Genomic DNA, 23,313 nt, shown 5'->3' on the forward strand with positions numbered 1-23,313 from the left:
TGGCTATGAGTGTGAGCGACCCCCTCCCCCAGAGATCAATCCTCAGCTCCACCTGAGACACAGCCAGACTTCTATTTTTTGCCAATCTGATAACACTCCAAAGGTCTGCGGCTGTGGTTTTGATTTGCATGCCTCTCTTCGCTGCTGCGAAGTTCAGCACTTCGTGTTCCCAATGTAGCCCTTACTTTGGCCCGGTTGGCTAACCCCAAGCCTTCCACTTCCCCCAATCTCCTGAAATCCGGCCAGCTTTCAGCGTGAGCTGCTGCTATCCGGAGCTCACTCCTCGGTGTGGCGGCGGCGGCGGCCGAGCGCCGGCTTCCCGCGGGGCGGCGCCGTCAGAGCTGACTGCACGCCTGCAGCCAAGACTCATTTTTTTTCCCCAGTGAGAAAACAGACTCGGAGGAGGTAGGTAACTCTCGGCCAGGGACACAGGGCTGGGATCCGGCGGGTTGCAAGTCAGTGTGCCCTGCTCCTCCGTCGGAGCTCAAGCGCAGAGGGCTCGGCGCTCCCACAGCGGAGGCGCTGGGTCCCCTTCTGTTCTCCCTGCAGGAGAGACACTGGGGTCCGGTCTGCCTGAGGGGATGAGCCCTCAAGGGCTGGGAATGAGGCTGACAGGGGCCCCCCTCGGGGCTGGGGCATGCGAGGACGGCGGGATGGACAAGCCCTGCCATCAAGGGTGTTGTCTCCCGCAAGTGAGCAGCTCACCTTGGGGGTGATAACCGACCCTGAGCCCGCCGTGCAGCGGTGGGAGTCGCACCCTCGCCGCTCCCGGGTGATGCGGCTGGGGCAGCCACACGCTCTGAAGAGGCAGGGCGAGGACCTCTGTCTGCTGACATGGTGCCGGCGCGTCTGAAACCCTTTCTGAGGCTCCTTCCTCCTCCCCACTTCTGCACATTGACAAACCAAGGCGCTGGGGAGATGGCTTAGTGTAATAAGCGCTTCCCTGGCAAGTGCGAGGGCCTGAGGTCAATGGGGGGGGGGGCGTGGGAACCACGTCTCCAGCTGCTGCAGCTCCCAGGCAGGTAGTAGGGTCTCGCTAACCTGACTGTCTTTTGCCTTCCTAAATGTAGCTCTTGTATTTCCTTGTATCTAGTTTTATGGCTCAAGGAATACTTGCATAATATTCACTGTGTGCCAGGCACCGTTCTAACTGCTTTAGGGATAGGACTGATTGAATCATCCCAGGGGCCGTCTGAGCATGGTATTGGGTTTTTTTTTTTTTTTTTTTTTTTTTTTTTTTTTATCCCTATGTCCAGAGGAGGACCTTGGGATCCAGGAAGTTTAGGTGTCCTGCCGTGGCCACCCACTCTGGCAGTGGCAGTGTGGGGCTTTGAACAGTCTGTATTTTGATCAGCGTGGGGCCCAGTGCCTCTGTGTCATCCTAGTTATCTAGGATGGGCGCAATACCCAAGTTTCTTATGAAATAGGTTTATTGCAGTGATAAATAGGAGACAAGGTAAGATAAACAGCAAGTAGATAGCAGCACCACCGAAAGCCCTAAAGGTGACTGCATGAGTGGCCAGAGTTCTGGAACATTCCAGCGGGGCTTCCGGGACAGAGCAGGCGGGCCAGGAGAGCTGAGTTTGAAGGATGGGAAGGGGACAGTTGCTCCAGGCGAGGACTGAGCAAAGGCAGAGTCACCGGGCGTGTGGGGTGCTGCGGGGGTGGGGCGCCATTCGAGGCAGCTGGCCAGTAATAGCAGGATTCCCGGCCGAGTCTGGCACTTTGCATGCAATCCAGGAAACGTTGTCATATCTGCTCTCCTGCGGCCTATTCTTAGCTGCCAGGTGCAAGACAGCACTGTTCCCAGTTCAGAGATGGGAACCGGCAGCTCATCTGAGAAGCGCCATTCGGGCTCCAAGGTCCACTGGTTCTTTTCTACACTCTTATCCAATATCATTTTTTTTTTTTTTTTTTTATAGAGAGAGGTCTACAGAGTGTTCAGGGTCTCACTGCGTAGATCGGACTCGAGCCTCCCAAGGCCTGTTTACAGCCTCCCAAGAGCAGGAATTACAGGCGTGCGCCACCACGCCCAGTCTCAACTGCCAATCTCAGCGCGCCCCGGGGGCGGGGTCAGCACAGCAGGGCGGGGGATCGAACCCCTGGCCCCTGCGCTCTAATCCGCTGAGCTATTTGGCCGGCCCTTTTATCAGGTATCTCTGATAGAAAGCAACAGATATAATTCAGTGCAGTTCAATAGCTGCTTCTGGAGTTTTGGGGACTCGTGGAAGTGGAAGTTCAAATGTGGGTATCAGGTGTGGCGGGATCCAGGTCCTCAGATGCTTCCATGCACTCCGTTGATCTCTAGGTCTCACTATTTCCATTGTTGAAAACAGGCTCTAAGAGGGGACTTCGATGGCTACCCCAAAGGGGCGGGGGAATCCAGGACTGTTTCACTGATTGGTTCAGCCCTGAACCAATCACTGTGTGATACGTAGAGTCTTTGGATTGGCTAAGATGGGTCAGGGGGTGGAGTCCGCTGTGCACCAAGCACAGACATGGGCCTCGGTTTAAAGAGCACTTCAAAAGAAAGGATAAAGGGTGCCAGGCAAACATAGGCAGTGAGGGTCTTCTCAGCGTCCCCGGAATGCCACGGTGAAGAACTGGGAGGAAAGAGGAGCCTGCAATCGTGGCAACGTGGGTCAAGCTTCTTCCAGTGGCAGCAATGGAGGCAGCTGGGAGTGACACAGACAGAGCTCTGCTGGGTCCTGGCCTGGGCTGGGGACACATAGGGGGACGTGCTGGTGAGGAGCAGGGTCACTTCTTCAGGATGAATAGCAGGGTGTCTTCGTCCACTCGCTGCTGCCATACCGAAGTCCCTGAGCTCCTGGCTCATGTGGCGGCATCTGCTCGGGCCTGGTGAGGGCCTCCTGCCGCCTCCGTACATGGGGGAGGCACCGCCTGGCGAAAGAGAGCAAGCGGGCAGGCAAGGGCCTCCCCACCTCTTCCCATAAAGCCACCAGTGCCATCACGGCGCCCCACACTCTGACCTCACCTAACCCTAGCTGCCTCCAGCGACACATGAATCGGGGGATGCACCCCTGCACACATTCAGACCGGAGCATAGGGCTCCCAGGTACACGAGACCAGTGTCCCTCCAAGTAGCAGAAATGGCACTCGCCCCAGCCTCTCGGCTGCTAACGCGAAGGCTCTGGCCCCACAGCCCGTGTCCCCTTTTCCCATTGCTTCTTTGGTGGCTTTATTATGCCGATCACACAGACCTGTTGTGAGACTGCAGTAGGATTTGGGGAACCCTGGCCGAGGGGTCGTCTTCTTGTAGGATTCCCGATGGCACCCGTGACACGGTCCCCACATGGAGCCTCTCCAGCCTCCTCCGCAGCCCGCCTGACTGCCCTTCCCAAACAGAGCCAGGGCTGCTGCGCACAGCGTGTACAGTACCAGGAGGGCCTGGCACTGCCAGCCTGGGGGGGTCGCGCCTCTGCCCCGGGCATCCAAGGCTGCTTGCCCAGAGTTGGTCATTCAGGTGCCCCGGACGGTCTTGCTCCATGCTGGTCAGAACTGAGGGGCCCCAGGCTGCGCCGTATGGTTGGCCTGGATTTTCTACTGGCTCCCCTAGGGGTAGCCTGGGCTGAGAAATAGAGTCAAGCGCCGCTTCTTGGGCTAACCTGATCTCAAGTATCCGACAGTGGTGTCCCTTATTGGCTAGACTTGGATTTGGAATGAAGAGCCTGCATACCGGGCAGTGCCGCGTGGCCTGGAGGACGCAGATTGCTGCCTGCTGGATGCCGCTTTGCACATCAGTCCTTTCTCCCTCCCTTCTTCCCTGCCTCCCACCCATGTAATTCTAGGCAGATTAATGCACATGGTAGATTTTATACGCCATAGGCTTAGTGAGGACCGCAGAACAGCTTTGAGCCTCCCGTTGTGACTTCAAAGTGGGACCGAAGCACGTGGGAGAGCGCGGAGGGATCCAGTGGCAACCGGACGTTTCTGAGCGCAGGAAACCTTGCAGCGGTCCACAGGCCCTCAGGCCTGGTTTCTGGGAGACCAGTGCTAGAACTGGCAGCAGGTCCTCCAGGAAGGGTGGGGTGGGAGGAGGCTGCCCAGGGCCCTGGCCGCGGGCTGGGCTCACCAACCCACCCATCACTCTCGCAGGCTCCTGCCGGAGCGGCCATTCAGCATGCAACCTCGTGGCTGGGTCGTGGCTCTGCTCCTGCCGCTGCTCCAGGATGGTGAGTAGCTGCCTCCGGTGTGCGCGTGTGTTGTGTGCACGCATGTGTATGTGTGCGTGTGTGTTTCTTCCTCCCACAAAACTGAGCAAGGGCTGGGCTAGGGGTATCAGCCCAGACCCTGACATCTGCCACCTCCCCTACGACTGGTACAGCCCCAACGGCCAAGTCTCCATCAACGAGTGCCGCATCGGCCAGAGGTGGGATCTTGGCCGGCCCGCCCCATCCTCCGGGGGCTAAGCTCTGGCTTTGCTCTAGCTTCCGTTTCTCCGCATGCAGTAACTCTAGTGGGAGATCTGTCTCAGACATCCCTGGATGCTCGAAAGGAGTTAGAGACGAGAGCCAGACAGGCTGGGAGTCCACGGAGAGGGGCGACCCAGACCCAATGCCGGGAGGCCTTCCTGGAAGAGGCAGCTGCAGTTCCCGGATGTGCAGCATCCCCCCAGGCAGAGGGGAACTTAATCTCTGCTTTGCTGAGTCAGAGGCATAGGCCCTGCTTTGTACCAAAAGACCAGGGCCCCAAATAGCTCCTTCAGGAAGCAGGTGTCGGTTTCTCTTTTCCCTCTGAGTGGCAATGACCCGCTCCGCTCCCCTGCTTAGCTCAGGAAAGACTTTGGGACTGTCCTGGCTCCATGCCCAGCGAGAGTAAATGCCAGGGCCCCTGCTGTACGGCTGGATCACAGTGATGCCCGCGTTCCCGCGAGGAGCTTGAGTGAGTCCTTCCCCGTGCCTGCGCCATGCGCTGGGGGTGGCTGCAGACAGGCAGTGACGCAGCACACGTGTGGCCCATCTAAGTGCTCCTGGCTCTGAGGGCACCTTAGCGAATAAGGACAGGAGCCGCTTTGGGTCTCGTGTCCTCTGTCACCAAGCTGGGGCCACAATGGCCACTTTGGTGCCTCTTGGCTTCCACAGCCATGGGTGGCCCTGGGCATTGCACCTCTGGGGACCAAGACTGTCCCTGGGGAACCCGAGTCCAGCTGGGGAAGGCAGCCTCTCTTTCCTGGTGGCTGGCACCCTAGGGACCAATGGAAACGACACGGTCACAGGGTGTGACGCAGCCCTGGGCTTGGATCTGCCAAAGTCAGGCCTCTGTTCTCTACCAGGTGTTCAGATAGTGACCCTGTGTGCCACCAAGGGGCCTGTGGCCTCCCCAAGAAAGCTGACCCCCACATCAAGGCCCACTTCCACAAGGCAGACTCTGACAGAACTGCCCACTGGGCACTGGGTTGGCAAGTTCTGAGGCCACTGTGGAGGAACGTGGCCGGCCATTAGCCAATGCCTGCGCTGACTTGGGGGAGGAGAACGGGCCCTGACCCATCTGGCTTCCTGGTTTTCTCCCTTTAGAAAGCGCTGCCCGCCAGCCAGAGCCAGTGTCCTGGGAGCTGTCCACCGCCAGCTGGACCTCCTCCCTGTCCAGGCTCGGGGGTGGGGGAGAGGCTGCCAGCATTGCTCGTGGGAACCCCACGGGGTCCTGGCCCTCTTGGGAAAGTGCGTGTGCACAAGCTGCGGGCTCCTGGCATCTGCTCAGGCCGAGCGGCTCTGAGGGCCACGCTGACCTGGAAACCACATCTGGGGCCCTGGAGAGGGCTCCTTGGTGGAGACAGCTTCTTTATCCCATTCCATGCAATAGGACAGTCTGGCCTGTGCAGCCCGCCTTGAAGCGGTGGGACTCACCATTCCCAGGCAACCCCTTGTGTCCCAGACCTCGTCTTAGGGTCCCTGCGTTTGCCCCGGGACGGGAGCCGCTCGCCAGGCCCTTCTCTCCCTGTGCCTCCAGGCTGGTGCTGCCCAGACTTCGACTGCTATACCGACTACCTCCAGACGGTCACCTGTGTCGTGGAGATGTGGAGCTTGCACCCCAGCGTGCTCGCTCTTACCTGGTAAGCTGCTGGGCCTCACCCACCGGGGGACATGAGGAGCCTACGGGCTGAGCTGGACCTGCAGTGCCCCGTGCGCTGCACGGAGCTTAACCGCAGACCTGCGGCTGCCACTTCCTGGTCTCCCCTGGGACCTCATGCCTGGAACAGCTCTGCGCGCAGGACCCATGGTGCCCACCTCACCACAGACACAGACACTTGTGGCTGACCACCACAAGAGAGGCCACAGGCCTGGCCCCGCAGTGGCCTCAGGACAGCTGGACTCACACAGGACTTGTTGAGCACTTAGTAGGTTCTTGGCACCCTACTGTGTGCTTCACATGAAAGATTGATCGTTTCCAACCCTCGAGCTTATTGCCCCCATTTTCCAGATGAGCACCCTGAAGGTCAGGGAGGTGAAGCCAGGCCCTGGCTCAGGCAGCCAGCGTGTGGTAGAGCGCAGTTACACCCAGCCTGCCCACGTGCAAAGCCCACAGGTCCCTCTTAGTCTCCTGCAGCCCGGGACCAAGGTGCTGCCTTCTATCTGCCGGCCCTAAATGCATCCATCTCTCCTCTCTGACCTGCAAGGTCCCGGAGGTCTTGGGACTGACGTGGCACAGAGGGATAGCAGCCAGGGACAGACACTAAACAAAGAACATAAATTGGAGGGCAGGGTGGGCAGAGGAGGGTTGGGGAGCGTCTCGCCAGCGGGGACGTCAGGTCTGGCCTCTCTGGGTGGGAAGTGGTGGCTGCTGGGCTGGAGAAGGACAGGACAGGCGGGTGGGCGGCGCAGGCAGAGGCCTGTGGCTGGGACTGGGGAGGAGCAAGGGGCTGTGCAGCTGGAGAATGAGCCAGGGGAGCAAGCGAAGGAGGCAAGAGGGAGGCTGCAGCTGATGGCACATCCTCCCTGGCTATTGTAGGAGAGGGGTAGGTAGATTTCTGGAAGGGCGACTAGGTAGGGATATGCCCACAAAGCTATATCTGAGGTCTGGGCTGGATGCTGGGAGAGTTTTTATTTAGTAAAACCTCTGCTCTAGCAAACTTAACACATTATTCATACTGGTTCTGGAGGGTGATCATGAACTCCTACACATACTTCAAAACCCCATCATTTCTACCCAATGAGAGTGAAAGGCCAAAGCATTTTCCCCTACTCTGTGCCACCAGCTTCCCCAAAGTTTCTCCCCAGAGCAAGGGATGAAATTCATTTGGATTGCAGCACAGGTTCACGTGGGTATCAGGAGACACTGAGGCTGGGCAGAATCCATAGGGAAAGCTGCAGGGGGGATGGTCAGACAGGTGATGCCCTGAGCTCCGGGCGCCTTCCCCACCCTTGGCCCTGAGCTCTATAGGCCTCCAGCTGTGACAGGCCTCTCTGTCTCCCAAGGAAAGACCCGGACTTGGAACTGCAGGATGAGGCCACCTTCTGCAGCCTGCATCGGTCCAGCCACAATGCCACACACGCCACGTACACGTGCCACATGGACGTGTTCCACTTCCTGGCTGACGACATTTTCACTGTCAACGTGACGGATGGCTCTGGCGACTTCTCAGAGGAGTGTGGCAGTTTCATGCTGGCTGAGAGAAGTGAGCACCCCTCGGCCCTCCATCTCCCCGCAAATGACCTGTCACGAGCCCTCCCTGCTGCCTAGAGTTTGCCTTTTAGGGACACTAGTTTTTACTATGGTGTCCTGGGCTACAACTCCTAAGAAAGACAGCTGAGGCTTTACAGGAGCCGGGCTGGGGACCCAGGACTTCCGGGCTCGGCTGTGGCTACCCCTGCCAGCCTCTGTGACCCTGACCAAGGCTCCCCTACCTCTGGGATGTTGTCGTGGGTCCTGGTGACGAGGCAGGTGGCAGAGCCCGTGTCATGAGAGGAACCTCCCCAGGGCTCCAGTGAGCCCAGAATGTTCCCTCCAGGCTGGAGGTCGGAAGGGGCGGGGGGGGGGCTTCAGTGTGTGTGTGTGTGTGTGTGTGTATCTCTATGCGGTATTCTTGTGAGTATGTACTTGTTGCCTGTGTGTATCCACATGTCTGTGTGTATCGATGAGTCTGGGTGTGTGTCTGGGTGTCTTTACACTGTGGAGCTTACAGTCTGTGTGTGAGCGCCCACAAGTACCTCTGCGTTGGCTGCACACGTACCCAGCCTGCAGCAGATGTCCTGGGCTCCACGGCTTTGGGGCTCCTCTCCCCAGATCTCAGGGCCCCGCCTGGGTGTGGGCAGTGTGAGCACCACGCCTCAGGAGGTGTGAGTGAGGCTCCTGCGCACCCAGGCTCGCGGAGACGCACCCCGCCCAGGCACCTCTGCCCACGTCTCCTGAGTGCCCACGGGCCGTTCTGGTGTCTGGGTGCTTCTGAGAGCCTCATACCCAGCCCAGGCCAGGCAGGAACCTGGAGGAGAGGGAGTCCTAAGATCAGACGCAGGACACCAACACTCATGGCGGCCTCGCCCTCTGGCCACAGCTGGCCTCCCTAGAGTGGTTCAGATTATCTTTGGAGCCCTGAAAGGTATATCTGTTAACTAGACAAGTGTAAGGGCTGGGGAGATGGCTCAGTAGAACAAGCGCTTCCCTGGCAAGTGCAAGGGTCTGAGTTCAATCCCCAGTTCAAAAAAAAAAAAAAAAAAATACTTGACAAGTCTAGACTGAGGATATGCTGTGTGCCAGGATTTGCGCTGGGAGCCGAAGCACAGATTAGACCAGGAGGGCAAAGCCCCTGCCCTAAGGGACAAAGCCCAGAGAGGGGGCAGGCAGCTGGTAAATAAATAGTCACAGAGGGAGCCGGTGAGGTGGTGGATGGCCCAGACCTACCACAGCGGCAGAGCGCAGGGTCTGTGGTCAGCAGAACCCTTATCACCCCCACCCACCCCCCGAGATTCAATCTTCTCAGTGAGGCTTCAGCTCAGAAATGTGGCATGCCAAGAGGTGGGTGCGTGGGGAGGGGAATCACGGCCAGCACGTGCTGTGTCCCATCTGGGGCCACCAAGCAAATGCAGAGTAGAGTGAAACTGGCGCCCACAGTTTTGACAGCCATTTGGGGGCACAGCTGCCCGGAGAAGTGTGGGGTGGTGGCCCAGAGGCTGGCCACACGCAAGCCAGAGGCGTCTCAGGCGTGGGGACAGTCAGGCCACGGTCACAGGGCCACCACAGGGGGCGACGGCCCCCAGCCACGGGCAGCCCTGACATGGGAGTGAAGAGTCACACATCCTCAGGGACACTGCGTCACAGCAAAGGGCGCCAGGTGCTCTAGAACCGGAAGTGACCGTGCATGGGCGGGCCAGGGCATAGCGGAGAAAGTCTGTTAGGTGGTGAGGACGGTGAACCTCGAGAGATTGCACACGATAATTTGGGTGTCTAGGTCTCGTCAAGCTGCCCTCCATCCTCCCTCCCTCCCTCCCTCCCTTTCTCCTTCCCTTCTTTTCCTGGAAGACTTACGAGGTCCTGGTCCCTGTGCCTGCCTTCCAGCCAGGGCTGACTGCCCCTAAGTCCCAGCTGTCCCCCGAAAGCCTGGGCGGTCCCTCTTCTTCCACGGTGCCTGGCTCGCCCCATCATTCCGTGAGCAGGGCAGACCACAGTGATGCTGCTCCCAGCATCCTGCAGCCAGGGGCCTGACGCCGGGGGTCCCGGGCCCGTTTGATCCCCTCCCTCACCAGGTGTGTCTCTTGGCCTCACTCTGTTTTCCGTGTCTGGGTTTTTCCTCACAGTCAAGCCGGCTCCTCCTTTCAATGTGACGGTGACCTTCTCGGGCCGCTACGTCGTCACCTGGCGCTCTGATTACGAAGACCCCGTCTTCTACCCGCTTCGGGGCAAGCTGCAGTACGAGCTTCGCTACAGGAACCGGGCCGACCCCTTGGCGCTGGTGAGAAGGGAGAGGGGCTGTGGCCGCTGCAGAGGCGCGGGGCGAGGCCCCAGGGTCTGCGGCGGCCGCCTCTCCTCCCTTGAGTGGGAAACCCTTACACAGTTCTGTCTCCGCGCCCTCCTCCCTCTGGCCCCTTCGGGCTCACGTAGCAGGCCATCGGTGGATATTTACAGTCATCGTGAGGGTCCTGGGTCTGAGGGCCGATTGTCCCAAGTTGAAGGTTCTGGAGGCATCGGTTGCTTTAGGGCCCAGTGGCCTGAGAGACTGCAATGGCCTTGAGGGACCTGTGACAGCTGGAAGGATCTAGGATTAGCTACTTGCTTTCACTGTCTCAGTTGAAGATTTTCATAAACGTGGTGCTGAGGATGTCCTCAGGGGAGACTTCCAAAGATAGCCATTGATAAGATGTGGCGGTGGAAACTTCCAGAAATGTTCCCTCTAGGGGCCGTCGCGCCAACGCTGGAATGTCCAGCCTGTGGCACTCCGGGGACACTCTCTGTCCCTGAGACAGAGTGGGTGACTGGGTTGTGTCACGGGCAGGCCGAGGGCTTCCCAGGCCTGGTAGCTATGGAGGCGAAGGGGCCCGCAGCCTCTCTGCTGGGCCTGAGGGGGCCAGCCTGCATGACCACGCCTTCCTCTCCTGGCAGAGTCCAGTGACAAAGCTGATCTCAGTGGATTCCAGAAGGGTTTCCCTTCTCCCCGGAGAGTTCCGCAAAAACGCGAGCTATGAGCTGCAGGTACGGGCGGGACCTCAGCCCGGCTCCTCCTTCGGGGGGACGTGGAGTGAGTGGAGCGACCCTGTCATCTTCCAGACCCAGCCTGAGGGTAGGTGTGCAGCAGAGGGGACTTCCCATCTGGGCCGATACTGTCCTGACCCAGCTGCCCCTCGTGGCCTGCAGCGTGGCTGGTCCCCAGGCACTGAGAGCCTCTGGCACTTGCCGGTGTCAGCTGTCCCTTCTCAGTGGGCCTTTTGCCCTCCTACCTAGGATTCCCACTTCACAGAGGGATAAACTAAATTGCAAACAGATATCCTAGCCAGCTGTCCACTACTGTGACAGAGTTCCTGAGATTGTCAGCTTAGCAAGGAAGAGTAATTTACACTCATGGCTACAGAGGTCTCGGTGCGTGGTCTCTGGGCCCCGTGGCTTTTGGCTTGTGGCATCCCAGTGATGTAGCCCTGCAGGCTGGGGATCAGCCTCTGACACATGGGCCTTTGGGGACCATTTAAGATCCAAGTGACAGGGACGGGGAGATAGCTCAGCAGTCTAAGCTCCTGCCTGGCAAGCACAAGGACCTGGGTTCGATCCCTGGTACCTCATGCCATACTGGCTGCCAAAACCATGTATGGTGGCAAATGCCTGTGATCACAACACTAAAGAGGCTGAGACAGGAGGATCACTAGTCCGAACTGTGTAGTGAGACTCTGTACCATATAAATTTTTTTTTTTTAAATCCAAGAGCAGGAGTGGGATCTGAACCCAGATCCCTCTCTGCCCACGGTCCCTGCAGTGTCTCCCCTGCCCCCTTGCTCCATATGCACCCCATGTGGCTCAGGACAGGGGCTCCTGTTGGACACTCTTTGCTGTCTCTGCAGAGTCTGAGGCAGGCTGGGACAGCCGCCTGCTGCTCCTGCTCCTGTCCTTGGTGGTCTTGCTTCCCCCGGCCATTGTCTTCGCGGGCCTGAAGATCCGCCTGCCTTGGAGGTGAGGTCAGGGGGCCAGGGAAGTAGAGCAGGGTTGGTCAGGACCCTTCCCCGGGTGGGGGACACGCCTGTCATGGGGACAGTGGGGACGAGCAACCGCCTCATGTATACTGCATTCAGGGCACTCCCCGCAGCCCCAGGAGCGTGGTATACCTTTACATGGGGAAACCAAAGCACAGAGCAGTCGCCCAGAGTCACACAGCTCAGAACGGGAGGAGCCTGTAGTCTGGCGAGGCACCAGAGCCTCCAGCTGGGGTGCGGGGGGGGGGGGGGGGGGGGCTGGTGCGATGATCTCCCTCCCATCTGTCAGCAAGCCTGCCGATCTCTGCTTGCCGTCCTCCCCGGCCAGCCGCTGTCTGCTGAGCCCTCCGTGGGCGGCAGAGGTCCATGTGCAGCTCGTTCTGCTAGATGCTGAGGTCAGACAGAGAACGGGGAAGGGGGAGATTAAGATGCCGGCAGTAGGTAGCAGCTCTGGCTGAGCGCCGTGCCAGGCTGAGTGCCGGGCGCCGGGTGCTGGTTGCAGGGTCTCCCCAGCCCTGCCGAGTTGGCTCTGCCCATCTCCGGCTCAGAGCAAGAAGTGGCATGCAGTAGGCCCACCCCGATCCTGATGCTTCTCAGGCACCTGAGAGACAGGTGCTCTCCCATTTTATGGATGTGGTAACTGAGGCCCAGGCTGGGCACAGAGGTGCTAGGCTGTGTCCTGGTAGGTGCTGAGCATCCTGCAGGGCAAAGGATGTATCGTCAAAGAGGGAGGCATGCGCCCCTGGCTGCCGGCAGGGGCTGACCCAACCCCATCCCCTAGGCTGTGGAAGGAAGTGTGGGCACCGGTGCCCAGCCCGGAGAGGTTCTTCCAGCCCCTGTATGAGGGCCACAAAGGAGACTTCAAGGTAGGCACCCTGCCCTCCCTAGGAGCCCCGCCTCACACTCCCCCTAGGCCCCAGCCAGGCCTCAGTTTCCCCACCTACGGAGTGTAGACTGATGCCAGGCTTTAATGCTTCCAGCCAGCCTGCCAGAGGGGTGGCACAGCCTGGCCCCCTGGGCTTTTCCTCCACATCTGTCATTGCTCTGGGATGGGGAGGGAGAATAGGAAGGCATTCTGCAGAGGACCTGGCTGCCTGCAAGTTATGACAAACACCTACCTGCCAAGCACGAGATCCCTGCCCTCCGCCACCGCGTCAGGGCCTTGCCCGTCACTGCAGAGTGGAGGGGAGAGGATGTGGCAGCGGCGGAAGGGAGGGTGGCTGCACTCACTGGGCTCCTGCTGTGTGCCCTGCGCTCTGCCCTGCAGCCCCCAGACACCACCCCAATCATGCCCCCAAGCAGAGACTGACACTGAGGGGGACACCGGCTTCTGCAGGGCAGGGAAGGATATGAACTCCAACCCGATGCCTTTTCCTCCTCCCGGAAGCTTGGATGTCACACTGGGTTTCTGTCGTGTCCAGGCCCCCGTAGGAGCCTCACCCACAGCAACCACTTAGTCCTCTCAGCACCCCTGGGGCGGATCTGTTGTATAGATGAGGAAACTGAGGAGAGAGAGGGAGAGGAGCTTGTGCAAGGCCTCGCAGCTGAGCAGTGACCTTACCTCGGGGTGGTGGCCATCATATCTCTGAGATGAGCCTTTCTCCTGAGACCCCCGTCCCCAGGGACAGGCTGCCTGTCAGATGGGAGGGAGACCCTGATGTCAGCAGGTGAGCAGAGAGGGGAGCAAGGGCCACCGTCTCAGTCCAGCGCCCCCCGAAAGGCCCTCCTTGGGGCCCTGGCGTTTGGCCCACCCAAGGCATGCATTCAGCCAATAGCATTTATAGTCCACCTACTGGAGCTGGCTGTCCCCTCTCCTGGGACAGAGAGCTGGCGAGCAAGACAGGAAACAAGGGGCAGGCAGGGCTCCAGGGCCAGACCCTAGCTCCCCCTGCCTGTGTCCCTGGGCCTCGGGACTCTTTCCCCTGCTCCCTGCAGGCAGCAGGGGACACAGGCTGGATGAGCAGGCAAATGTGAGTGGAGCTCTCCAGTGCTGGGGGGACACCGAGGCCCAGAGGGGGGAGAGAAATGACCAGGACCTGGTGGCCCTCACACTCCTCTTCTCTGTCTCTTTCTCCCGCATGCCTGGTTCCTTCTCTTCCTGGCTATCCTATCTCAGTTTGCTTTTTTTTTTTGTCTTTTTGAGACAAGGTTTCACTATACAATTCAGGCTGACCTTGAGCTCACTCTGTAGCCCAGGCTGGGCTCAAACTCACAAGGATCCTCCTGCCTCAGCCTCCCGAGTGCTGGGACTACAGGCATCACCACCACGTGCAGCTCTGCTTGTTGCTTTTGAGTGTCTGCACCCCAGCCTCTGCCCAGCCCCCTCATGACACTGTTCCCTTCTCTCTCACAGAAGTGGGTGGGCGCCCCCTTCACGGCCTCCAGCCTGCAGCTGGGACCCTGGAGCCCTGCAGCACCCTCCCTCCTGGAGGTACCTGACTACCGCCCATCCCGGAGTCTCGCCAAGGGGCTGGAGGCCTTGGAGCTGCCGGGCCCCACAGATCTGCTGGAGACTGACGGGACACCGGAGCCCGGGGCTTCCTCCGTAGCCAGCAGTCCATGCGGCTCTGACTGCGGTGAGAAGGACCGACCGTACGGCCTGTTGTCCATCGACACAGTGAAGGTGGCGGAGGAACCATACCCGCAGCCTTGCAGCTGTGGGAACGATGGCTACCCAGCCTTGGACCTGGACACTGGCCCGGAGTCTGGCCCCAGCTTGGAGGACCCGCTCCTGAACACCGGGACCACGGTTCTGTCCTGTGGCTGCGTCTCGGCAGGGGGCCCTGGGCCAGGCTGGCTGTTGGGCAGCCTGCTGGACAGGCTGAAGCTGCCCCCTGCAGATGAGGACTGGGCCATGGGGCTGCCCTGGGGTGGGGTGTCCCCTGGCGAGGTCTCTGAGAGCGAGGTGGGCTCACCCCCCGCCAGCCTGGACATGGACACACTCGATAGCGGCTTTGCGGGCTCGGACTGCGGCAGCCCCCTGGAGTGTGACTTTGCTAGCCCCAGCCAGGACGAGGGGCCTCCCCGGAGCTACCTCCGCCAATGGGTGATCGTAGAGCCTCCGCCTGAGGGCCCCAAGCCGCAGGCCAGCTAGAGACGTGGCCCGGCTGTCCAGGGCTGGCCGTGTCCCTGGGCCATGGCAAGCCCAGTGTCAGGGCACAGAGACAGGGCCACCTGGGTGGTGACAGGAAGAGGCCGCAGTTGTGGCCTCTGGCCCAGTGTTTACAGTGTTTATGTCTGTGGACATGTGCAAGAGTCATGGTGTCACCAGCCACACCTGTGTCTGCTCCCGTGCCATGGGTGTGGGTGGCTGGAGAGCCTGGGGGACGCAGACCCCAGCCTCCCCCTCCCCTGCCACACCAGAGCAGACTGCTGGGCTTGAACATCATTGGGGACAGGCGTCACTGTCAGCCTCCGCCACCCCAGGGTCCCACCACAAGGAGCCAAAGAAATCCAGGCTGCTCCTGCCATCTCTCAGGAAGAGGAGGGGACGGAGTGAGGCCAAGGGAACCCGGGGAGTGACAAGGCTCCAGGCCTGAGTGCCGGCTCTGCTGCTCCTCGTCTGTGCATCTGGGCTGGGCGAGCAACAGAGCCCGCCTCGCTCGCTCGGGGAGCACAGGTCAGCGCCAGGCGCTGGCGGAGCAGCTTCCTGTGCCTGTGGCCGGCCGGCTGCAGCCGTGGTGGGAGGGGTGAGAGCAGCCGGCGCCCGGGGCTACCGCTCAGCAGGCCAAGGGGCTTTCCAGGCAGAAAGCCACTGGGCCTTGTCTCAGAAACAGCCCCCACCAACCAAGATGTCTTTTTCTGGCTTCTCCCACCCATTCTTTAAAAATCCCCTTACACACCCAAGAACTATTTATCAAGCACATGCCAGGCACTGTGCCCCTAGCTCAGCACCCGAAGGACCCTCCCCTGTGGCACTCAGAGTGGGTAGGGGGCACAGAGACACTGGCAGGAGTGACGTCTGGTATCCCCGGGCCCATACCCTGCTCAGCCCTGGCACCTTATTTATTCACCCTGAGTTGCTTGCCAGGGGCTTCGCAGGGAGCCTGTTGAAATGTGAATTAAGAAGCGGATGCTTCTAAGCACCTCACTGAGTGTTGGGGTAGCTCAGGAGCTGCCTGTGTGGGCCAGGCATGACATACATAACTCCTGGTTTAAAGAGCTAGGCTGCCTTTCCTCTATGGATGCCCCCTAGAAGTGACTTGGGGTTTTGCAGGACCTGTGAGAAGCCCAGTCCCAGCTTGCACTCAGCAGGTTTCCTGGGAAAGGTCTGACCCAGAGGCAGTCTGTGCCTGCCTTGGGGGGTATCTCAGAGAGGTCCCTGGGTGAGGGCATGTGGCTAGAAGGTTCTAGAACACCACTGGGTCTAATAGCAGGCTGTTGATGGAACATGGGGTGTGAGGCTTTGGTGGACACCCGAGGGGGAAACCGTAGCTCCTGCACGTGCAGGCTGGCCCTCCCCCTCCCTGCAGCTTAGAGACAGCGGGGTGCAGGGTGTGGTGGATTTCACACCTCTTAGGAGCAGCAGGGTGCAGGCAGCACCTGAGCCCCAGGCTCCCCCGGGACCAGCTCACACCCCCAGCATGTGGAGTGCAGACCTAGGGCCCCTGGGGAGGACACACCGCCTGCCGGCCTCATCTCTGGTGTAGATGTTGCCAGCTGGCTCGTGTGAATGTGGAGCAGAGGGTAGGCGGCCAGCGGGGGACCTACAGGGGGGCTGGGTCCTGCGCAGGTGCAGGATGGAGGACTGGTGGTGCATGCGGGAGGCTGGACAGAGGCTTGGAGGAAGAGGGGCTGGATGCAGAACCAGAGGAGCAGGTGCTGGGAACAAAGCCAGAGACCCAGCATGGTGACTTTGTCTTGTCTACAGCTGTATCCCCCAGCTGGGCACACAGTAGGACCACAATAAAGCCTGATCTGTAGCGTTTGCTTATTTTCCCGGTGTAAATGCCTCTACTGCAGCTGGTTTCCAGCCAGGACCCAGAGCAGTATGCGCTGACCCGTCCCGCTAGGAAGTGCCTCGGTGACCCAGAGCCGACCACCAGCACATTCCAGCGTCCCAGCCAGAGCACACCCCCAGGATACACACGACCCACACTGCTTGTCTCTCTGTAAGGACAGAGCTTGCAGCTGCTGGGGACCACCAGGAGAGAGCAGGCAACACACTAAGACCAGACACAAGGGAAAGAGTCTTCCTGTACATTCCTGGAACTACTGGATCCAACCATACCTGAAACCCACACAGCCCCTGGACTGCTGAGCCACCGGAGTATGGGAGTCATTATGTTTTTCACCAGATTGTTCCAACTTGTGGCCGGCTAGGCCATACCAGGGCTTCACCTCCTGGCTCCTTCCGGTCAGACGAGGCCACAGCACCGGACCTTCGGATGAACTATGACACTGCAGCCGCAGTGTCCCCTAGGGTGTCCTCCTGTTGTGGCGACCAGTGGTGACGGCAATGGTGGCTACTGCAATAGCCAGGGCCTTAGTGTGAGGAGCGCCCTGGTGGACGTGTTCTGGGGGTCACCGATATGTCCTCTGACACTCGCAGCTGCCAAGATGGGGCTGCTTGTGAGCAGCACGCAGCCGGCCCCAGGTGGTCCTGACCTGGCCACCGGCCGAGCCATCTCACTTCCGTGCTAGTGTGGGCCTGGGGCAGGCTGCTGTCCTGGCAGTAGTGTTGCCCTGATAGCGTCACTTATGTCCTAAAGCAGCACACCCAGAGGGGCCCGAGGAGCTGATGGTGTCATTTGAGCCCTTGCCTAGCACATGCCCCACCCTCAACACTGAAAATAAAGTTCCCACGGGGCCGGGTGCCAAGCTCCTGCAGCTGTCCAAGTGCCATGGAGGCTCGCCGTGTTAGAGCCCTCTGCTTCCTGCTTTGAGCAGGACCAAGAGTGAGCCTTTGGCTGTCTCAGGAAGAGGTGCTGCAGCCCTCCCCTCGTCCTCAGGTGTGCACTTGCTTCTTTCTGTCCCGGCCCAGCTCCTCTCCCAGCCCTCAAGTCTAGGAGGCACAATGCTCACGACGCCCTCAGCCAGGATCAGACCTGCCCCAGAGCAGTTTCTGCAGGGTCCCAGCCAGGGTGCTGCCTGGGGTTTCGGGGGTGCTCTGGTGGAATAGAGGCAGAGGATGGAGCTCAGACCAGCCCTATGCCTCACCCCGCAAATGGGGCTTAGGTGCCCCCTACCTGCACTGCACTTTTGCCCCACTCCCTGGACCTCCCCGTAGCAGGGCAAACCTTGGCCCCTGCCTATCCTGGCTGCGGGTGACAAGGCCAGGGCACAGCGAAGCCCTTCACAACCCATCCAGCCCTGGACACATTGCCAACACCTGGGACGAGAGTGTCTGGGCTCTGGGGCAGGGAGCTGGGCGCCCTCCCTTGGGAGCTCCAGAGCTCTGTGGATGGCGAGGGAACAGGAAACAAGAACCTGAACAGGGAGGAGTGAGAACATGAGGGCCAGTCTTGGTCCAGCTGTCACCTTCTCAGGGGACCTACTTGGCTGGCTCCTCCCTATCACTCCTACTGTATCTATTAACATCTCTCTTGGGCCGACGAGGTAGCTCAGTGGACTAAGCACCTTGTGCAAGTGCAGGGACCAGCATGCTGAGCTGCCCACTGAGACTGGGAGTGATGATACACGCCTGCAACCCCAGCGCTGGGAGGGCTGAAGACAGGAGGATCACTACAACTCATTCGAGATACATAGTGAGACCCTGCACAGAATTCATAACGTCTACCTCAGGTGGGTGTGGTGGTACATCTCTGTAATCCCAGCGTTCTGGGAGGCTGAGGCAGAAGGATTTCAAGTTCAACCCCAGCCTGAGCAATTTAGCAAGACCCTGTCTTTAAAAAGTAAAATAAAAAGTGCTGGGGATGTAACTCGGTACAAAGACTCGGGTTTCAATCCCCAAACTACAAGAAGCAGAAAACTAAAATAATTTCCAAAAGCCCGTCTCACACGTGTGCAGCGTAAGCATGCGCATCACTGGAGCAGAGACTGAGGTCGCTGCTGGGTCCAAGAGCTGAGAAAGGTGCATGGCTCTAAGCAGGAGCTGGAAAGTACAGAATGAACGAACAAACAGACAAAGGGATGACAGCAGGGAGCAGCGGCCAACTGCCCCAGCCTGGAGGCGAACACCAGCTCCCCTCCTCCCTCAGCCGGCCCAGGGCTCTCCCACCCCTAGTGCTAACAGCTTGAGGTTCTTCCAAGATGGGAAGAGAACTTCTCCCCTTCCCCTCACCCCAGAGCTAACCCCAGGCAGTTGTGTCACGGGTGGGATGGGGGGCCTCCGCAGTTGGGGGTGTGGGGAGTCCCGCACACCGGCCTCCAGCTCATTGTCCCCTGCTTCTCCTCTCCTCTGGCATCAGTCCCCTTGCACATGGGTGAGCTCACTGATGCCTACTTCTAGGGGCTGCTGAGAGTCTAAGCTCCGTGTGCGAAGGGCCCAGATGGTGCCTGGCAGTTTGCGAGCGCTCAGGGAGTGCTGCTGTTACCAGTCATCTTTTCTAGGGACGAGCCACGGCCACCCCAGCCGGGTATCACAGCCCGTGAGGAACAAGCTTCAGTTTTTTGTTTTGTTTTGTTTTGGTACCAGGGATTGAATCAGGACCTTGCACCTGCCAGTCAAGCACTTGCTCCACTGAGCTATCTCCCCAGCCCGAAAATTCCATCAGGACTACATGGGTTCAGACTGGTTTTTTTTTAAATTTTTTTTATTGTTTTGTTTTTCTTTTTTCTTTAGAAACAAGCTTAACCCCCGGCAAACATGAGGAAACAAAGATGCTCAGGCGGCTGCTGCCCCCTGCTGGCAGGTCCTGGAAGTGCAGGCACTGGCTGAAGGCGAAGCCCTCCCACTCCGCTGACCTGGGAACAGCCCGCCGCAGACTGGGCGAGGGGGAAGGAATCCTCACAGCAATGGCTCCTTCTGACCATCACAGAAGGTGAAAGTCATCCATAGAAGGGCTGGCTTCAGGCCCTGGGGTGGAAAAAGGCCTGCGTTGGATCTTGGGCCGATGTGTGCGCGCCTCGTGTGTGCGCAGGCACATCGTGAGCGGAGTCAGGCCTAGCGGAAGGCGGGCGGCCAAGGAGCTCGGAGGACCAGACCTCGGTAGTGCAGGGCTGCCGGGGAGCACAACGCAGGGGCAGGGAGGGAGGAGGGGCCCGGGGAGCCTCACGGGGAGCTGTGTCCCTGCAGCACGGTGGGGCCCGAAGGGAGGGGCGGCTGAGATGGCCGTCGATGCCATGCACTGTCGGCTTGAGTTTAGCTGAGTGACTCTGCAGGGGCCGCGGTCCTGACTCTAAACATCCTGAGCACGCACAAGAGGAGGGCAGGGGGTGAGGGGTGCTGCACCCGCTCTAGGGCACAGAGCATGGGCGCGAGGAGGACCGCCGCCCCTGCAGCCTTGAACGGCTGCCTCTCGCATTCCCTGCCTCCGAGCCAGCTGGTCACGGATCCACAAACCCTGAAGCGAATAAACGCAGGACTCAGCCCCGGAGCTACGCGGACAGGTGTGTGCACGACAGCGCCTCACGGCTCTGCGCCCCGGGGTGTGCACAGCCCAGTGCTCCGGGCTGGCCCTAAAGAAATCTCTAGCCGTAACCAGACGACTTTAAGTATGTGAGAGCGTGGGCTCACACGTTGCTTATCTAAGGGAACACAATTTAAAGAGCGACGACCATGGAAACAGAGGCCACAACGCCAAGGACATCGGGGGTTTGTGCAGGGGGCCAGCTCAGCGGCCCTTCTGGTTCTCAACGTGAAGCTGTCAGGCTGGCAGGGCCGGAAAACGCCCCCAGCGCGGCCCTGAGGCTGCACGCGGGCAGGAGACTTGCTTCTGCTCCTTCTTGGGTTTTACTCAGTACTCTGTGCTGAAGAGTTTCTGTTCTCGGGGCCAGCCAGCCAGATAGCTCAGCGGATTAAAGTGCCAGTTTAGGCGCAGGGACCAGGGTTCAATCCCCAGAGTGCCATGGGATTGAGACTGGGCGTGAGGTTTCTGTTCTGGACCTGGAGTTCTTCACAGCCCCAGGGTAGCTCTTCACAGGCGCCTCCCGGACACCGAGCCTGAGTCCTGTCCCTGCCTCCGCTCCCTCCTGGGCCGGCCCTGAAGGTGGCTTCCAGGAAGCTCCTGACTGGTACCGTCTTGGAGGACAGGGCGGTGTGCAGGTTGCCAGACCCCCAAACCTTCCCTTCTTTTTCCCCACGCAAGTAACGGTCATCAGTTTGGCTGTCGCAGGTCACGCCTGTTATTTTTACCTGCTGTCAAAAAGCCTACACACGTATTTTTTGTATGTACAGCTGGAGTGCACAGCGCCCAGTTCATGCCAGCATCTCCAGGCACAAGCCCTTCAGGGGGCGGGGATGGGGTGGGGTGGACCTGGTGACGCGGGGGGAGGCTCTCCGCACCCACCACCGGCTGTCGCAGGCATGTGGAGGGCAGGTCCCCCACTGCTACATGCCATGTCTTTCAACTCAGGGCCTAAATTTTTTTTACAGGTGAGGACACATCTTTATTTTTATTTTTTAGGGTTTACAGGGTCTGACTGCACAGATCGGACTCATAGTGATCCTTCCTGTTTTCAGCCTCCCAAGTGGTGGGATTACAGGTGCGTACCATGCCGTCTCAATCATCCTCAGTGCACCCCAGGGAGTGGGGGCTCCTAACCCTCCCCCCAGCTATCTGGCCCCCCCAAGAACAACACATCTTTAAAAGGTCGGTAAGGGGGCGGGCGGGGAGATGGCTCAGTGGAATGGGCTCTTCCCTGGCAAGTGCAAGGGCCCGAGTTCAGTCTGGTTCCAGTAACTTGCATGTACTTGGCCTCAGAGACTTCAAGACCAGGGTATGTCCCCCTGCAGGCTTGGTGGGACGCTCAGCCCTGCCGCCTGTGCCTGTGAGGGGCCAACCTGGGCCAGCGTGGGGTCCCTGAAGCTGAGGCAGAGGGGCGGGGTCACCCCATCCCACCTACTGCCGCCCACCCCCCAGGGCAGCAGAGCCCAGATGGCCTCAGGTGTACGATCCGCTTCCCCTTCCCCTGCTTTCCTAGGTGTGGCCCTGCTCCTGGTTGCTCCAGCGGGCGCAGCAAGACTCCCAGGGGCAACTGCAGAAAACGCAAAACCAAAACCAAAACCAAATGCATCTGTCTTCACTTTAATTAAAAAATAAATAAATACATGCCAATGGGCTCACTCATAATAAGGAAGGAGACTAAAGGAACCAAACCAAGACCTACGGGATCCTCCTGTCGGGCGGGCATCAGCAGTGGGGCGGGGGAGCAGCACCCGGGCTGCTCAGGTCGGACTGGGACCGGGGCCACGGCTCTGCGGGGCCTCCACACTGGGCTGCCACAGGCCCTGAATGCCAGCGGCACCTGGGCACTTAGGAGAGCCAGGCCACCTGCTGCGGTGGCTGGAGTCTGGGCCGTGTAGCAGCCCAGGGCGCTGCTCAGCAGCCTCAGGTGGCAGAAGTGAGGTCCAGGGAGGGGGTGCCTGGGGGCATCTCTGCTCCCAGGCAGAAGTTGGGGCCCAGCCCTCCGGAGCCCGGGTTCCCAGCTGAGCCTGGGCTTAGAAAGGCTGTGGCAGCTCCACTGAGTGAGTGCAGGACACAGGCCTGGGCCAGGGTGAGGGGTCTGGCTGGGCATGGACCACTGTGAGGGGCACCGGTGGGCAGAGTGTGCGTCCATGGGGTAGCAGGGCAGTGGACAGACACGTGCCTACAAGTGGGCCCACTTGTTCCAGTTGACCGTGGGCGGGAAGACACAGCCCAACCGGATGGTACAGTCCAGCGTGGGCTCGTAGAAGGTTGTGGTGCTGTCACTCAGGCCCAAGGACACCTCAGCCCTGGGCTTCAACTCCATGGGCTTGGAGAAAAGCGAGGGGGACGTGGGTTTCCTCAGCACACGCTTCCGGATGCAGCCGAGGGATTCCAGGCCCTGGGGACACAGCAGGGGCCCGGCTGCAAAGCGGCACTTACCTGATGGGTTTGGGGACTGGGTCTTAAAGCAGATCATTCTTGGGACACAGGAGAGGTGAACAGCACTTCAAGCCGGAGCCATTAGGGCACCATGCTTGCTGCAGGGGTGGCACTGACAGCTGTGCCCGGGCAGAGGTGCGGGGGGGGGGGCAGCAAAGACAGGAGAGCCAGGTGCCCTGCTGCTGCAGGAGGGAGCTGGGGGTGCCCGAGGCCGGAGTGGCAGCCCTTCCTTCAGGACCTGGCCGCGGCCCGCACCTGCACCAGCTCGAGCACGGCGACGGGCTGCAGGACGCCCTGGTAGTGCTGCAGCAGGCTGCTCTCTGGCAGCCCCGGCTTGCTCATGATGTGGAACAGCACGGCTTCCATCATGCCCTTGCACACCGGCGTGTTGAGGCGGCCGTCCACGCTGCGCCACGGGCGGCCGATGAAGCAGATGTTCTCACGGTCCCTGCAGGGGTGAGGGGGACAACTTGGTCATGGCAGGTCACTGAGGCTCACAGAGGTCACAGGGCTAGCGACACCAGCCTTCTGCTCTTCAGTCCCTTGACCAAAATAGGCCATGACCACTGGGCCATGACCCGGGGACCTGCTCAGATGCACCAGCACCACGACCTTGATCAGCCAAGGACCCCAGGGCCGCCCCAGGGCCAGGAGAAGGGCGAGTCAGGACTCCCAGGCTGGCCACCAAGGACCCCAGGGCCGCCCCAGGGCCAGGA

At 60.0% G+C, this 23,313-nt stretch overlaps 2 protein-coding genes across 3 annotated transcripts in view; one reads left to right on the forward strand and one right to left on the reverse strand.

Moving 5' to 3' along the window:
- The window catches only part of Il21r (interleukin 21 receptor), a 35,376-nt gene extending 18,827 nt beyond the window's left edge, over window positions 1-16,549 (forward strand). Inside the window, exons 1-9 of one of the 2 annotated variants that reach the window (XM_023716545.1) lie at window positions 291-405; window positions 4,117-4,193; window positions 5,968-6,070; window positions 7,434-7,633; window positions 9,750-9,904; window positions 10,552-10,729; window positions 11,499-11,607; window positions 12,409-12,493; window positions 13,981-16,549. In XM_023716545.1, coding sequence (XP_023572313.1) covers window positions 4,142-4,193; window positions 5,968-6,070; window positions 7,434-7,633; window positions 9,750-9,904; window positions 10,552-10,729; window positions 11,499-11,607; window positions 12,409-12,493; window positions 13,981-14,721 — 1,623 coding nt within the window. In that variant the 5' untranslated portion in view covers window positions 291-405; window positions 4,117-4,141 and the 3' untranslated portion in view covers window positions 14,722-16,549. Of the gene's footprint in view, window positions 1-290; window positions 406-4,116; window positions 4,194-5,967; window positions 6,071-7,433; window positions 7,634-9,749; window positions 9,905-10,551; window positions 10,730-11,498; window positions 11,608-12,408; window positions 12,494-13,980 lie in introns of those variants that run through there. The other variant, XM_023716512.1, reaches the window with a different exon arrangement.
- A 5,218-nt stretch (window positions 16,550-21,767) lies between these two features.
- Window positions 21,768-23,313, reverse strand: part of Gtf3c1 (general transcription factor IIIC subunit 1) — a 74,330-nt gene continuing 72,784 nt past the window's right edge. The window contains exons 36-37 of the mRNA XM_004623138.2: window positions 22,853-23,045; window positions 21,768-22,556 (exon numbers count right to left, since the gene is read on the reverse strand). Of these exons, the coding sequence (XP_004623195.2) occupies window positions 22,338-22,556; window positions 22,853-23,045 (412 nt within the window). The 3' untranslated portion in view covers window positions 21,768-22,337. The remainder of the gene's footprint in view (window positions 22,557-22,852; window positions 23,046-23,313) is intronic.

The sequence above is a fragment of the Octodon degus genome, unplaced genomic scaffold (genome assembly GCF_000260255.1).
Source record: "Octodon degus isolate 3935 unplaced genomic scaffold, OctDeg1.0 scaffold00001, whole genome shotgun sequence".
NCBI lineage: Eukaryota > Metazoa > Chordata > Mammalia > Rodentia > Octodontidae > Octodon > Octodon degus.